We start from the raw sequence: 14251 nt of genomic DNA, 5'->3' as shown, positions 1-14251 counted from the left end.
ACCCTGGTGACCCAGGCACAGCAAATGCACAAAAGCAGAAAGAGGCCAGTCAACAGTAAGGCTGTGGTGCCTATAGGGCATCGAGGGGGACCAGGATGGAGAGACAGGCAGAGTCACCAAAGGGTCAGAAATGGCTTGAGGGAGCAGAGGAGAGAAGTGTGGATATGTCTCAACCAGAGCTGCCTGTGAAAAGACTCACGTGGCAAGAGAGGGGTGTCTGAGGTGGAAAGGAGGTCCTGGGTGATAGGGTAGTCCTGGGGGACCAAAGGGCTGTGGGGGCAAGGAAGTCAAGCTCTGGTTCTCTATGCTCTGGACCTGGAATGGCAGTGACAGGCAGGGAGCCTGGGGTGGTGAGTATAGGTGTGACGTACCGAGGGCTCAGCCCCCATACAGGCATACACTGAGGAGGGGACAAAGGGCAAGGAAGCATCAGACACATGGAACTGGCACGGGCCCCAGGTGCTACCTGAGTGATGTCTTCAAAGGGAAACTCTCTTCGAGTCAGGCTGGGCGAGCCAATGGAGGGCTTGCGCATTGGCAACCGGGGAGACCGGGACATCTCCTGAGCAGCCCGGGATAGCTTGGGAGACTTGCGGGCCTCAATGTTGATCCTGTGGACACAAGGCCGGGAGGGTCAGGCCCACAGGGGCAGAGGCACCCACTGCCTCAGCCCTCTCCTCCGCGCTCTGGCAGCCACCGTGGGTGCCACGTCCCCAGGGGCCAGGCCCCTTTATCCGAGCCTCTCCTGCCTGCTCTTGCCTTGTGAATATGAAGAAAGAACAGAATTGCATATTGAGTAATATATATTAAAAATACAGAGAGATTAGACCAAGTGAGTCATTTATAAGGAACCTCAGAGAATTAACTGTGGTTCGCTTTCTACTGGCTAGTAGATAAATTTAGTAATGTCCACATGCCTTCTGCATGTGGGAAAACAGCAGGTAGGAAGAGCCATTTCTCACTTTATACTTTATGACGATTTACAATTGCTACCACAATGTTAGGATTTCAACAGACTTATCTAGCCTTTTACCAGATACAATATTTAAATAAAATCTGTGTATCTACATTTTTTCTGCTGCCTCTTGATCCTACATTCTATCTCTGGTCTTTAGTTCCTCTGTAACACAGGGACACGTGTTAATGCTGGTCTACCTCACGAAAAATGCTAGAAAAATGCATATGTTAAGGTTGATGGAAGTCAGTGAGAGAAAAGCATGGAGCCTCACATATACTGCTTGAGAGTTTGATACCGAGACTCCCAAAGTCTGGGTGGACATTGGGACCGAGCTGGTTAAAGCCCTGTACAGGGACAATCAGTCTGGTTGCTGTGTGTAGGAGGATTCAACACAGGGAAAAACAGAAGGAAGGAGGACAGCCCCAGAGACGCCACATCCAGGAACTTTGAAGGGACATTTACGGGCAAAAGATTTGATTGCTTCCAGGTTAAATGTTCTCCTTTAATAAACGGGAGAGCTGAAACACTGTAGAAGTGTAGGAAAGTTCATAATTTTATTTGCAATTTTAATAAGCTTAGAATAAAGGTGAAAAAATCAATCAAACTGCTTGAGCGGCTGGATATCTATATGGGAAATACACCATACACAAAAATTAATCAGAGACTGAAGTATGAAAGCTAACACTACAAAGTTTCTGGAAAAGAACAAAAGAAAGTCTTTATGACCTAAGGGTAGACAAAGATTTCCTAAATAGGACAGAAAAAGCACTAATCATAAAAGAAGAAATTCATATTGTATTAGATCACATACGTGGCAGTTGGTATCTCTGCCAAAAGATTCACAGATAGAATACATAAAGAATCTTGCAACCTGAAGAGAGAAAAACTCAATAAGAAATGGGCAAAACATTTCACAGACACTTCACAAAAGAGGAGATCCAAATGGCCAATAAGCATATGAAAAATTGGTTAGCATCAGCAATCACTAGAGATGCTGATACCCCAACATGTCCACCAGAATGGATAAAATTATTTTCTAACAATGACAGTACAACTGGGCGCTGCTGGCAGGAACTCCAAACAGTGCAAGCACCTGGGAATACTGTTTGGCAGTTTCCAATAAAGTTAACGTGTGCTATGGCCCAGCATCTCCCCTCCTAGGTCTATACCCTGGATAAATGGGCACACGTGTCCACAAAAAGTCTTGTATAAGAACGTCTACAATGGTTTTATTTATAATAGCCCCAAACTGGAAACTACCAAAGAGCAACCATTGGTAAAAAGCATAAACAAATTGGAAATCACCGAGCAAAGAAAGAAAAACTACCGACACACACAACACAAATGAATCTCAGTCATTATCTTGAGCAAAAAAAGTCAAATAAAAAAGGGGTGTGTATTGTTTGGTGCCATTTATGTGAAGTTCAAGAAAAGTAAAACTAGCCTGTGGTGACAGAAGTTTCCACAGTGATTGCTCTGGGGCGTGGGGATAGAATGGGAAGGGGCACGCGGAACTTTTCAGGGTGATGGAAATGTTATCTTCAACTGGATGGTAGATACTCTGCTTTATCAACTGCACAGTAAATCACGTCTTTGAGGTCTGGGCAGGTAGTGTCTGCACATGACTTAAATCTCAATTTTGCAGAGCATCACAGAATTCTGGAGCTAAAGAGAACTTAGTGAAGATCTGGCCCAGCCTTTACCTTCTATAGATACAGAAACTGGCACCGGGGTCATGGATCCCGTCCAGGTTATACCTGAGGTCATAGAGCCTTCGAAAGTGGAGCCAGGAGTGGAGGGGGCTCTTAACTATCCGCTCTTAATTTTCTGCCATTTTTGAGGACAACCCTTTGGCATATGAATTTTTTTTAGTTTATGATTTATTTCCAATTATAGCATTGTAGGGTATTTAATTTGGCATTCTTTCCAATGCCCTACATACATCACACTCACTGTAAAACCTTCTTGCTTTTCTCAAACTGGGAGAGCAAACGAGCAAGCCAGGGCTATGGCCACCCCATGCCGCCCACTGTTAGTACAGACCCTGAGGAGTTCTGAGGGCTTAGCAAACTTCCTAGGGGTGCATTTTTCTATCCAGAGGAGAGAAGAAAGGAAAGTTGTCATTGTCACTGGCAAACCTTCCAGATGAAAGGCACAGGGATGCCCTCTTGCAGGGCTCTTCTGGTGTCGGCGTCAATGGGATTCTGCTGCAGATATGACGCAGACAGCCGCAGCAGCACAGATGAGGAAGAACAGCCCTGGGGAAGGGGATGGGGGTGGTGAGATTACCTTGGGAGTTTGGGTGACTTGCTAGCTCGGGAGATTTTGGGGGATTTCTTGGCAGCCCAGTCGTCACTCAGTTCTACGTCACTGGAGTCCGAGCAGTTGCAGCTGTCCAGCATGGCGGAGATCAAGCTGTTTCCGTAGATTTCATCTGGTGAGACACAACCAGCAGAGTCTGAAAGTGCTATCAGTTAGACAGTAATGAGGATCATTATCACTGGAAACTCCAGGACGGATCGACTCTACAGGCCAGCATGTTAAGTTCAGAGGTTGAAAGAGAAAGCACCAGAGTATGGTTTCCCTTTAAAGTTTTTATGCTGTAACATTTTCTAAGCAAAAGGAGGCAATAACTTCTACTGTTATCAAAGCAGGCACGGAATTTCAGTGCCTCTGGAACGTACAGAATAGTCTGGCAGTGTTTACTGCGCCAAAAGCGGGAACTTCCCGCACACCAGGCATCCATCTGGGTTCACATGGGTTTGCAGGCAGCCGGGGGACCCAGGCCCAGCAAGGGGCTTGCTGACTCATGGGCTCCTCAAGAACCTGTTTCTGACCTGAGGCCTCCCAAGGCCTCTGCTGGTTTTGGGCCTGCTCTGGACTAGAGACCTGACAGGTTGGGTCCACTGTGGGGACTCCCAGAAGTTTATGCTGGCCTCCTTCGAGCAGTAGCTGGAAGGTAGTGCTGTGCAGGAGGCCTGTCTGTGGCAGCCCTGGGCTCTACTGGGGGTGCCTGAACATAAGTCGCTTGAGACAATTTTCACCATCGGCCACCAGGCAGAAGGCTGAAGATGGTGTGCACAGAGGTTGGGCCACGATGAAACTGCAGAATAGATGAAGGTCATGTCTGACACTTCCTTGAGAACCTTCTCCTTTGCTGCCTCCCTCCCACTCCTCACGTCCCTTCACTCCCCAAACCCTGTTCTGCCTTCACTGTAGGTACCTCAGCTTCAGAATCACTTTGTTTTGCTGACAAAACCCTCATTCCCTCAAGGCTCCAAGAATCTTGCCAGGTCATAAAAAAGCTGAATTGTCCAACTGCAATGAAATAACTTATGGACTTTGAGTTTATCATTCAAAAGAGCTGTTTACATTTGAAAGGATGAGTTTGCTAATATGTTTCTGAACATATGGAGTGGACATCTGTGACAGGGACCGATCGGAGGCCCCTGGAGGCAGAGGAGAATGGCTTGGTATGCTACCTGGAAGCAGGCTGGTATAGGCCCACATCACCCTCTTCTTCAACTACTTCCCTATCAGAAGGCATGACCTGCAAATACAGCAAGCTAGGGTGGTGTCACCTGAGTTTGGTCAGATAAAAAGGCTTAATTCACATGCCCTGAGTAGCGCTTTATGTAAACCTGAGGAATCACTTAGTCAAAAGATTCCTGGACATGGTTCCAGAAAGCATGTAAATCCACAGAAAACTCGTGTGTGCTCATAAGCACAGAGCCCATTCACCGGCCTGAGGAAATTCAGTTATGTGCTGTTCACTCGGCTCCTGACCTACTGGCTAATCCACAATTTCACAGCTGCTATATGGCAGGCCATTTGCTTATTTCCTTTACTCATGTCCTACTCCTTTTGGGCTGCTGAAACCAAATGCTACAGACTGGGTTACTTCCAACCACAGAAACTTAGGTGTCTGTTCTGGAGGCTAAGGTCGGAGATGAGGGTGCCAGCATGATCAGGTCCTGACCTGCAGTCAGCCACCCTGTCGCAGTGTGCTCACATGGCCTCTCCTTAAGAGTGTGTCTGTAGAGACAAAGATCTCTACCTCTTTTCCTACAAGGCCACCAATCCCCCTGGAGTAAGACTCTACCCTGACAGCCTCATTGCACCTTCATCACTCCCTGAAAGCCCTGTCTCCAAATACAGTAGCATTGCAGGAAAGGGCTTCAACATATAAATTTTTTTTTAAAGATTTTATTTATTTATTTATGAGAGACACACAGAGAGAGGCAGAAACATTGGCAGAGAGAGAAGCAGGCTCCATGTAGGGAACCTGATGTAGGACTTGATCTTGGGACTCCAGGATCACACCCTGGGCGGAAGGCAGTGCTCAACTGCTGAGCCACCCAGGCATCCCCAGCATATGAATTTCTAGGAGGACAAAAGCTCTAAGGATTCCTTTTAGAAAATCGTAGATATTTGCTAAAAACAAAAACAAAAAAACCACTCTCAGTTACAGAAATACAGACTGGTAATTTTGAGGAGGGTGTCTGTTCAGTTGCCTGGAGAACACCTACAACAGCAGGTCACAGGCTCTGGGAGCCCAAATGGCAGCTGGGTGTCGGCAGCTGTAGACTTGGAGGCCTCGCTGGATGGGGATAAAGGGCAGGCCTGGCAACCTGTATTTAGATAAAAACCTCAGGTGATCGGTGGGCAGGTGGCCCTTGGGCTGCATTCTGAGAAGTAATGACGTGCAGGCTTGAAACAGTTAATGAGCTCACGAGAAATTCCCGACTACCCGAAGTCAGGACTCGTCCTCCTCTGAGCCCGTTTACACGTACCATTTGGTTGGCAATTACTCATATTTGCCTTGTGACATGGCTTCTATTTTTGTCTTGAGGTATTAAAATCTTGACATTTTTACTGAACTTTTCAAGTGTTAAGTTGCCTTGTCACCCAAAAGGGTTTATAAACTCCCTGAAAGCAGGGAAAGCAGAGACACCCTGGTGTGGCCTCATAAGCACTGGGGACTCAGAGACCACAGACCAAGGGAGCATGGAATACACACTGGTGATCTGCTGCTGGGCTTTATAACTTTTTGATTCTCTTCACTACAAAAATAAAACGTCCTATTTCCCAGAGGACTGCAAGCACTTAAGTCTGTCTGCGTTTTATATGAGCTGGACGTGAACGGTAAGGAGACGCTGGCACTGGGACGGGGCCAGGCTCCTGGCTGGCACGGAGTCTGGGAGGCTGCAGCCTCTGCGCCCTACAGCACTCCTGGCCTGCTTCTTCTGTCCTATTTTTAGTGGGGAATTTAGGCACCCAGGACAGAAGCAAGCTCTTCATGTCCGTTCCCTTCAACATTCAGTCTGAGTACAGGTTTTATAAACTTGTGCACATGGTGGGGAGCCTTAGAGACCACGATCTCCTTCCTGGAGAAGGCGACCCCATGTACACCTACCCCACCCTCTCCAGGCACTGCTCCTCACCGACTGCCCTCCTCCCTTCCCCTTCAAGGGCGGCACCCACTGCTCTCCTATTCTCCTCTCTTGCCCTGCTTCCTTCTGAATCTTGTCTCCCCTCCTTTCTACCCAACTCCTTACTAGCCTTCAGTTCTACTCACTCTTGGTACTAGTTCAGTGTGTGAATCAAAAGACAAACAAATGGACTAATATCCAATATGTTCAAGTACAGATTTACTGCTCTCAATTTTATACAGTAACACAGACAGCAGAATGCAGCCAGAGATGTTGAAGGAATAATGAAGAACAGATAGAGGTGGGGCAACGGTATGAAATATGTGAGTGAGCAAGCACACCAGGTTGAAAGAACCCACCACACTGTGACACCAGCATATCACCATGGCTTCAGGGATATGAGGGGCAGAGACCAGTGTGACCAGTGGGAGAAAGAGGAGTGAGAAGTGGAGAGGAGTGTGCATCCAGGAAACAAATCCCTTTCAACTCAGGTTGTGTCAAGGTCAGGTGCTTGCCAGGCACCAGGGTACAGAGAGGACTCAGTTCTCTCTGTCCAGGCCCTCAGGATGCAGAGGGGCAGACAGAGCCTGGCACAATGACCAGCAGCAGCCCGAGTGATGGGCGACTGACACAGGAGGCAGTGTTTCTTGCTGTGAGGAGCAGGGTTTCACAGGGGGCAGCAGAACGTCTGAGCTGGCAAATACTGCTGGTGGGGGCACATGGCCTCAGCCGTCACTCCGTCACTGGCTTAGGACACTGGGCAAGCATCCATGGTACAAAGGGAAACAGCAAAGCCCCTTTTCTCCAGAGGCTCACAGTCTAGGACGGCAGAGACAAGCATGCAGCAAGTGGCCGGAATACACCTAGCGAATAACCAAGATCAGTACAGGAGAGGGTTCTTAGAAGGGAAGAGTGATTTATCAGGTCAAAATCTTTATGGATGCGCAAGGAATCTTCCTTGGTAATCAGCTAAAAAGCAGCTCACAGTGGATTAGTAAGGAGCAGAAGTAAGATTCTAGCAGGAGGCTGAGGAATGGGCTGAAGATCTGGAGCTTTTAATTCTATCACTTGCTCTGGGAGGGCAGAGATGTACCTCACTATTAATTTGGAGCTTGTCTCAACAGTAATGAAGGCCCTTGGTAACACCTGATAAGAAACTAAAAGAGGAATCTATAGATCCCAGAAAGCCTGTGCCAGCTTCCCCCTGGCGGATAGCTGAGGTCTCCCCTATCCTGTGGCCGCAATCACATGAAGTCTTACAGAATGCTGGTAAAAACCCATCAGAAAGTACATGTAGAGAATAACAGAGAATAGCTTCAATACAGTTTTGGAAACCACGCAGCTTACATTTCGTAAGTAGGCACTGTCTTTGACTGGCTGTCAGGAATACTATTCCTCACCCACACCTAAAAACAAGGTCTTAGGCTCTCTGGTGTGGAGGCCCACCTGATTTGCTATCTGTCCGGGGATCCATGATGACGAACTCTGGCCGCAGCTTGCTGATGCGCCGCCCCTTGAGGATGGGCACGAGCCCACCCAGGTACTCCAGGTAGAGGGTGTAGCACGGACCGCCCACCTCTGGGTCATCCTCCGTGCGCTTCATGGTACAGTGCAGACGCTCATTGCCCGCGGAGGGGTAGCTGACAAAGTCTCTCATGTTGTTGGGATCTGGAATTGGGGGCTGGAGGCAGGACAAGGAAAGGAAAGAGCATGGACATCAGTGGTTACTACAACAGAGTACTGGCTGGTAGCTTCGGGAGGGTTAACCATGTGTTGTGGAACAGCAATTCTTAACTGTGGGTGCACATAAGAATCTCCTAGGAGCTTGAAAAAAGTCCTTAAGCTAGGATCCCACCTCAAACAATGAAACTGGAATCTTGAGGGCAGGGGGCTGGGCAGGTATGTTTTTCAAAAACTCCCTGTGTGATTTTAATGTGCAGCTGGAGTTGAGAATCAATTGGTACATGACCGAGATTGTAAAGCAATTTGAAAAAACATCACAACAGAATCTAAAACTGATTCTTTGGGGAAAAAGTCACCTTGAACAAGTCAATCTGATACTCAGAAGCAGAGACAGAATACAGACAAGAGAATGCAAGAAAGAATGTAAGGTGCAGAGGCCCTAAGGTTAGTGGGAAGACCCGCACTTGAACCACAGCTGGCAGACCTATGGCACACACCACCAATGAACACATTAATTCTCAAGTTACTGTCCATGTAAAGGACGAGTGACAGCGTGTGCTGAGGGCGGTGGCGGGGGGGGGGGGCGGTCACCCCTCGTCAGCATATGGCTCAATCTTCAGGACAGGGCTCAATCTGACCATTTCTGTAGCTAGCAATGGAACAAGCTACTCAAACTTCTAGGAATGGGTTTCCCATCTTTCTGAAGCATCTGCCAGGAAGGCAGGATTAAACAAGGCAGGCTGATCATCAGAATGGCATGGCAATCAACCTCTGAATATGGCCTTTGCTGCGAGAAAGCTTATGCCCCTCATACAAGGTGAGTCTCTGGTGGATACTAGTGGTGCCAGGGACAGACCACGCTTGGAGCATTTATCACCCAGATACTCTTAGCCAAGGAGAAGCAGACATGACTTTTGCAAGCTGGCTCTCGGATTCTTGCTCACCTTCTCTGACTCTGCCTTTCTGGACAGCCCTCTGGGAGAAGGGAGCCAAGGGGAAGAGGAAGTGAAGAAGGAGGGTGGACAGACTTTACCTTGATGGTAGGGATGAAGGCGGTGGAGAGGTAAGAGCAAAGGCGGGGGGGCAACGTCAGCTTGCTGACGTCCTTGTCTTCTCGAAGGGCGCTGGCGATGGCCTGCTGGCACAGCAGCTGCAGGCTGGACACACGGTGCTCCACGCGCACCACATATAGGGCTGGTCCCGAAGCCATCAGCAGCCGCGAGTCCCGGTGTCCCCAGCAGATGGAGACGATGGGGCGCTGCCAGGAAGTGAAGGAGGCTACACTTAGGCTTTGCTTTGTTCTTGTGGTAAAGTACATAAGACCTTGCACGCATATGTCAAACAAAATAAACTGACCAAATAGTTTCAGAGAATATTGGTTTTAAAAATGATAGACAATGAAATACTACATCACAGAAATTCAGCATTCTCATTGGAAAACAGTCGGGTCCCCAGGACAGAATGCAAAACACTGGAATTGTTTTGCAAAGTTCTTTTATGCGTATTGTCTCATTTGATTTAGTGCCATAAAACCCAACTTATCTCTGTGTAATGATGTCTCTATTAGAAGATGCACTTACCTTGGGGTACAGTAACTCACATTCCTTACTGAAACTCTGGTTATCTGGATCCCTGAGAAACCAGTGGTCACTCCTGTGGCTTGGGGAGGTGGTGAGGAGGTAGACCAGAAGCCCTTCCCTTCTGTCTCAACAAGGAGCATTTCTAAGTGAAATCGACCCTGCAGCTAGACTCACATGCTGTGTGACCTGGGGAATGCTATACAGCCCTAGGATATCTCCCATGTTCTCAGGAGTGAAATGGGAGCTGTGAGGACTAAAGGAGAGAGATGTCAAAGGTGTTTCTGAGACCTGTCATAGGCTATCACCCACAGACCCTGAATCACAGGCACCCTCAGCTGCCCTCGAGCTAAGGGCCAGAGGAAGAAAGCAGAAAGCTATTGGGGAAGAAGACAGTGGCGGGGGGACATGCAGTTCTAGCAGTGGCCATTTCTGGGAGTTGCGGCTACCACTGCTTTGAAAGGATAAGCTGAAATCCAAATATGGAAGTCAGAAACTAGTTGTATTAAACAAACTCCAAGGCTCAGGGGTATGAGCTAAGTAATATCCACCACGGAAGAAAGGAGGAGGTGGAGGGCTGTGACCAGGAAGCCAAGGGAGAATTGGTTCATTCCTGTCCAACTGGATGGGGCTCTAATTTAGGGAAGTCTTGAGGGACTGCAAAGATCAGAAGTGGGGTGTCAGGTCTATTACAGGAGTGATGGGAGCAGAATTTTCACAACACTTTAGTGACAATGAAGACACTTGCTTAAAATAGCCTCCAGGGTCAGCTAATCCTGGTTTCAACTTCAAAACAAAACACAGGCTGAAGATAACTCCATCTTCTCTTTACAACTCTGTGAGCCCGGGCAGGGTGGGTTGGGACCAGAGCCATGGCCCCTGGAGGAGGACCATGGAGCTGGGAACTCAAGTATGCGGGTGTCCAGAGTACTTCCACTTGGGCCTCCATACAAGAGGATCCCACATGTGGGGCAGACCCCACAGAAGGCTGGTTAATTTAGAGTAAGCCGTAATTACTATCAGAGACAAAGTAGATAATGCACAACCCTCCGTAAGTGCAGGTTATATATTTATCTTCCTGTCCCCTCTGTCCCGCCTTCTGCATTTCATATTAGCAGTTAATACATGTTTTGGGAGGATCTTACATAAAATCATCTTTATGATAAGTATTTGTCTCTTGTATCTTTGTACAAAGAAATTTAAACCACTTACGCAGACTTTCAAAGTGTATGAAAATTCTCTCTTACAGCTTCATGAGCACATACAGCATCTCATTTCATCCTTTCACTCCTGCCATGTAGGTCACTACTCCCATTTACCACACCAGGAACTTGACACTCAGAGAGGATAAGTGCCTTGCTACAGTGAATATCCAGGGAAGCCATCATTCTTACCCACTTCCCTTCAACCCCACCACTTGTGCTCACTCTACAAGGTGCTCCCTTCTCTGGTCCATATAGCACACCACCACCTATAGAGTGTATAATGCCCCATGAACAAATTAAACTGTTGGTCACAAATAAAGTAAGAGACCCAAATTGTCCCTTAATCCATCCAGTCAAGGCTATTTTACTCAGAAACCAGCTGGATAATATGTCTGTAGAAGAGGCAAATAGAAGGAGAAACAGGCTACATCATTAGCAAATGGACAATGACCAGGATGATTCATTATGGCAGAAAAGAATCCGAAGATCACATGGACCCCAAGTGGAGATAAATTAGCCAGAGGTGCTGTTAGGTGCATGAGACAGCAAGAGGACGGCCCGTCTGGAAGGTGGGGAAGGAGACTGTGCTACCACTCTGCGCATGGCATCCATGAGGAAACACACTTCTCCACAAGGAGGACTGAAAGGCTGGAAAGGGTGAAAACCAGAACTCAGAGCACAGAGCAGGAGGTATGCGGCCTGTGGAAGCGACCCCTTCGGGGGCTCCACGGGGGAGCTGTCATCCAGAGCAGATTACTGGGAAGTACTGAGAATGCCAACAGGGATTTACAGCACAGTAATCTGGGATGAGCATTCACTTACTTGCCCACATCAGTAATTGTCTGTCTCAGTAAAGGGGAGATTTATGCTCATGTAAGTTATTTTTATAGCATATACTCTCTGTAAGATGATAAAATAGCAAAATAAATACTGGTGCCTTTCTATACTAAATTTTAAGGATATTATTAGAGAAATAAAGAAGAATTTACAGACAGTGGGAGCTGATTCTCTTGTCTGAAGGTCTGAGGTCTCCCTGATGTGGGGAAATTGATTACTGTAATTCCCACTGAGGAGAGAAGAGTGACAGTGGGCCATGACCTCAGGATACCTTTAAGTCCTGTAAGCCTGTAGAAAGACTAGATAACTATTTATTTGAAAGCTGCTAAGAGACTGCATCTTAAATGTTCTTCCCATGAAAAAGAAACGGCAATTACATGTTGTGATAGAGGTGTTAGTGAACCTTATGATGGCAATCCTATTGCCATACATAAGTGTATCAGATCCACACTTGTATACTTGAAATTTACACAACCTTCGTGTCAACTCAACAGAGTTGGAAATAAACAAATGAGAAACCACTCATGAAATCCTCTTATATCTTTTTAAATATTTTTACACCGTTTTTATATGTCACTTTACATTATTAAAGTCTCCTTTCCTTTTGATGCTGACTTTTCAGTACTGCTTACAGGGACTCCAGCCTACAAATGGACTGTTGTAAGGCAAGTGCACATGCCTGCAGACATACAGGGTGGGGTGTGTGGTGTCTCAATTCAGCTGCCACCCAATCAGTGATTTCTGCCCTCTGACACCTAGGATCTGCGGCGCCAGCAGAGCATGAATCCACTGTCTGCCTGCCCACAGCCCTCACCCACAGAGCACCATCCTCCCTAAGAACTGCCCACCAACCAGGATTAGCTACAGAAGAGAAACGTACCAAATGTTTAATTCCAGTAAACCTGGGAATAGATAAGAGTGCACACTAACACAACTCCCACAGCTGAATGCTTTTGTTTGAACAGCTGCTGTCTGCTAGGGAAAAACTCAGCCATAAATCTGTGGACTTAATCTTTCTCTCAAATCACACAAAATGACAATTTTTAGAACCGATGGCTAGAACTGTGAAGTTGGTAACATTCAAATCTTAATTTGTGTGGGAAGTTCACATACTTTGCATGTCTAAATCCAAGGCAAAAGGACAAGAAGATGATCTACATTTCAGGGAGCATCGGTGTGGCAGGAATCTAGTGCTTTAGTGCGTTTGAGGGAACAAGGGGAGGCATTACTCAGCTGGAGAGAGATGCTATTTGTATGGAGCTTTGGTGAGTGGTTAACACACAGTCGAGTTGTGTCTTTCCCTGTCTCACCATCTGATACCGAGCCCATGAGGGAGCAGGTCAGTCTGCTCCTTGGCTACAGAGTGAGGATTGTACTAGTAAGTGGTCAGCTTCAGCTCCCCTGACACATGAAGCCTTATTTCCTGCTGCTATACAACAGCCACCACACACTCATCCAGTCACTTCTTCATCTGTGGAGCCATCAGTTATTCAGTTAATGATTTGTTAGATGTACACAATGGGTCAGACACACTCTTAAGTGTTGGGGACCAACTCTGAACAAAGTAAGCTTCCTGCTCTCATGGAGCTGCCACTCTGAGGTGGGACAGGGAGCAAGATGCACATCTGATCCTCTGATATGGACTATCTGATCACGTCAGGTAGTGAGGCAGGGCAGAAGGGGCTTGTGAGAGAGCAAGGGGGTCGTTTCAGACAGTGTGGAGGACAGAAGACCGCTCCAACAAGGTAGTTTCAGCAGAGGCCTGACTGAGGTGGGAGTTTATTTATTTGGAAACATTGAAAGCTTCCTCACTGCACTGCTATTTTTGTATCTGCAGTGAGCTGCATGGAGTCCTCTAAGAATTTAAGAGGAATAAAAAACAGGATCTTCTTTCCATATTAAAGATAAGCTGCTCAAGCAAGTGAAAAGACAACAGAAAACCAAAAGGGTCAAAGCCAGGAGGCATCTGGCTGTCATAAGGAGGAACCACAAGGCTGTCTGAACCCACAGTTTCTGGCTGACGAGGACCTTGGGCTGAGAACCAGGGATAGGGCCCACTGAGGCATCCGGTCCTATGGGTGTCAGAGCACCCTCCTGGTCTCCCACAGTTGCTGCAGCTCTGCCCCTTCTTTCTGCAGCTCCCCTAGACAGTGGGATGATCTCAGTCTTAGAGGAAATGTACTTCAAATGTCTAATATCTAATATTTGAAGGGGATGTCTAATGTTTGTACAGGTGTGTACAAAGGGAATGTCTGATGTGTATACAAGGAAGGAAAGTTTTCTAGAACAGTTCACTTTTAAATAGACCAAGTTGAGACCAGTTACCATCAAACTATGTTGGCTGGAGCCATGGACAGTTGTGAATGTTAAGCTATAATGAGTTGGCCACTGACTAAGGTATAGTAGTAAAAGCTAGCTCAGCATTCAGGCACCCACATTTCAGTTTTAAAAGAGCATACCATTCTTGTATCCTGAAAGCAGACAAACCCAGGAAGGGCCTTCTCATCTATTTATAGCAAACCAAGGAGAAAGCACTCCTGGGGCAGCTTCGTAAGAATA

At 47.1% G+C, this 14251-nt stretch overlaps 1 protein-coding gene across 5 annotated transcripts in view; it reads right to left on the bottom strand.

The window, feature by feature from the left end:
- TULP4 (TUB like protein 4) overlaps window positions 1–14251 on the bottom strand; it is a 224972-nt gene that overhangs the window by 13992 nt on the left and 196729 nt on the right. For 4 of the 5 annotated variants that reach the window (XM_077898513.1, XM_077898530.1, XM_077898524.1 and 1 more), the window contains 5 exons: window positions 9107–9331; window positions 7837–8071; window positions 3248–3392; window positions 1770–1829; window positions 467–611 (listed from right to left, as the gene is read on the bottom strand). In XM_077898513.1, the coding sequence (XP_077754639.1) occupies window positions 467–611; window positions 1770–1829; window positions 3248–3392; window positions 7837–8071; window positions 9107–9331 (810 nt within the window). The remainder of the gene's footprint in view (window positions 1–466; window positions 612–1769; window positions 1830–3247; window positions 3393–7836; window positions 8072–9106; window positions 9332–14251) is intronic. The other variant, XM_077898548.1, reaches the window with a different exon arrangement.

Source organism: Canis aureus, chromosome 1 (assembly GCF_053574225.1).
Source record: "Canis aureus isolate CA01 chromosome 1, VMU_Caureus_v.1.0, whole genome shotgun sequence".
NCBI lineage: Eukaryota > Metazoa > Chordata > Mammalia > Carnivora > Canidae > Canis > Canis aureus.
Note: the sequence above shows the minus strand (reverse complement) of the source record. Positions and strands in the feature narration are given on the sequence as shown.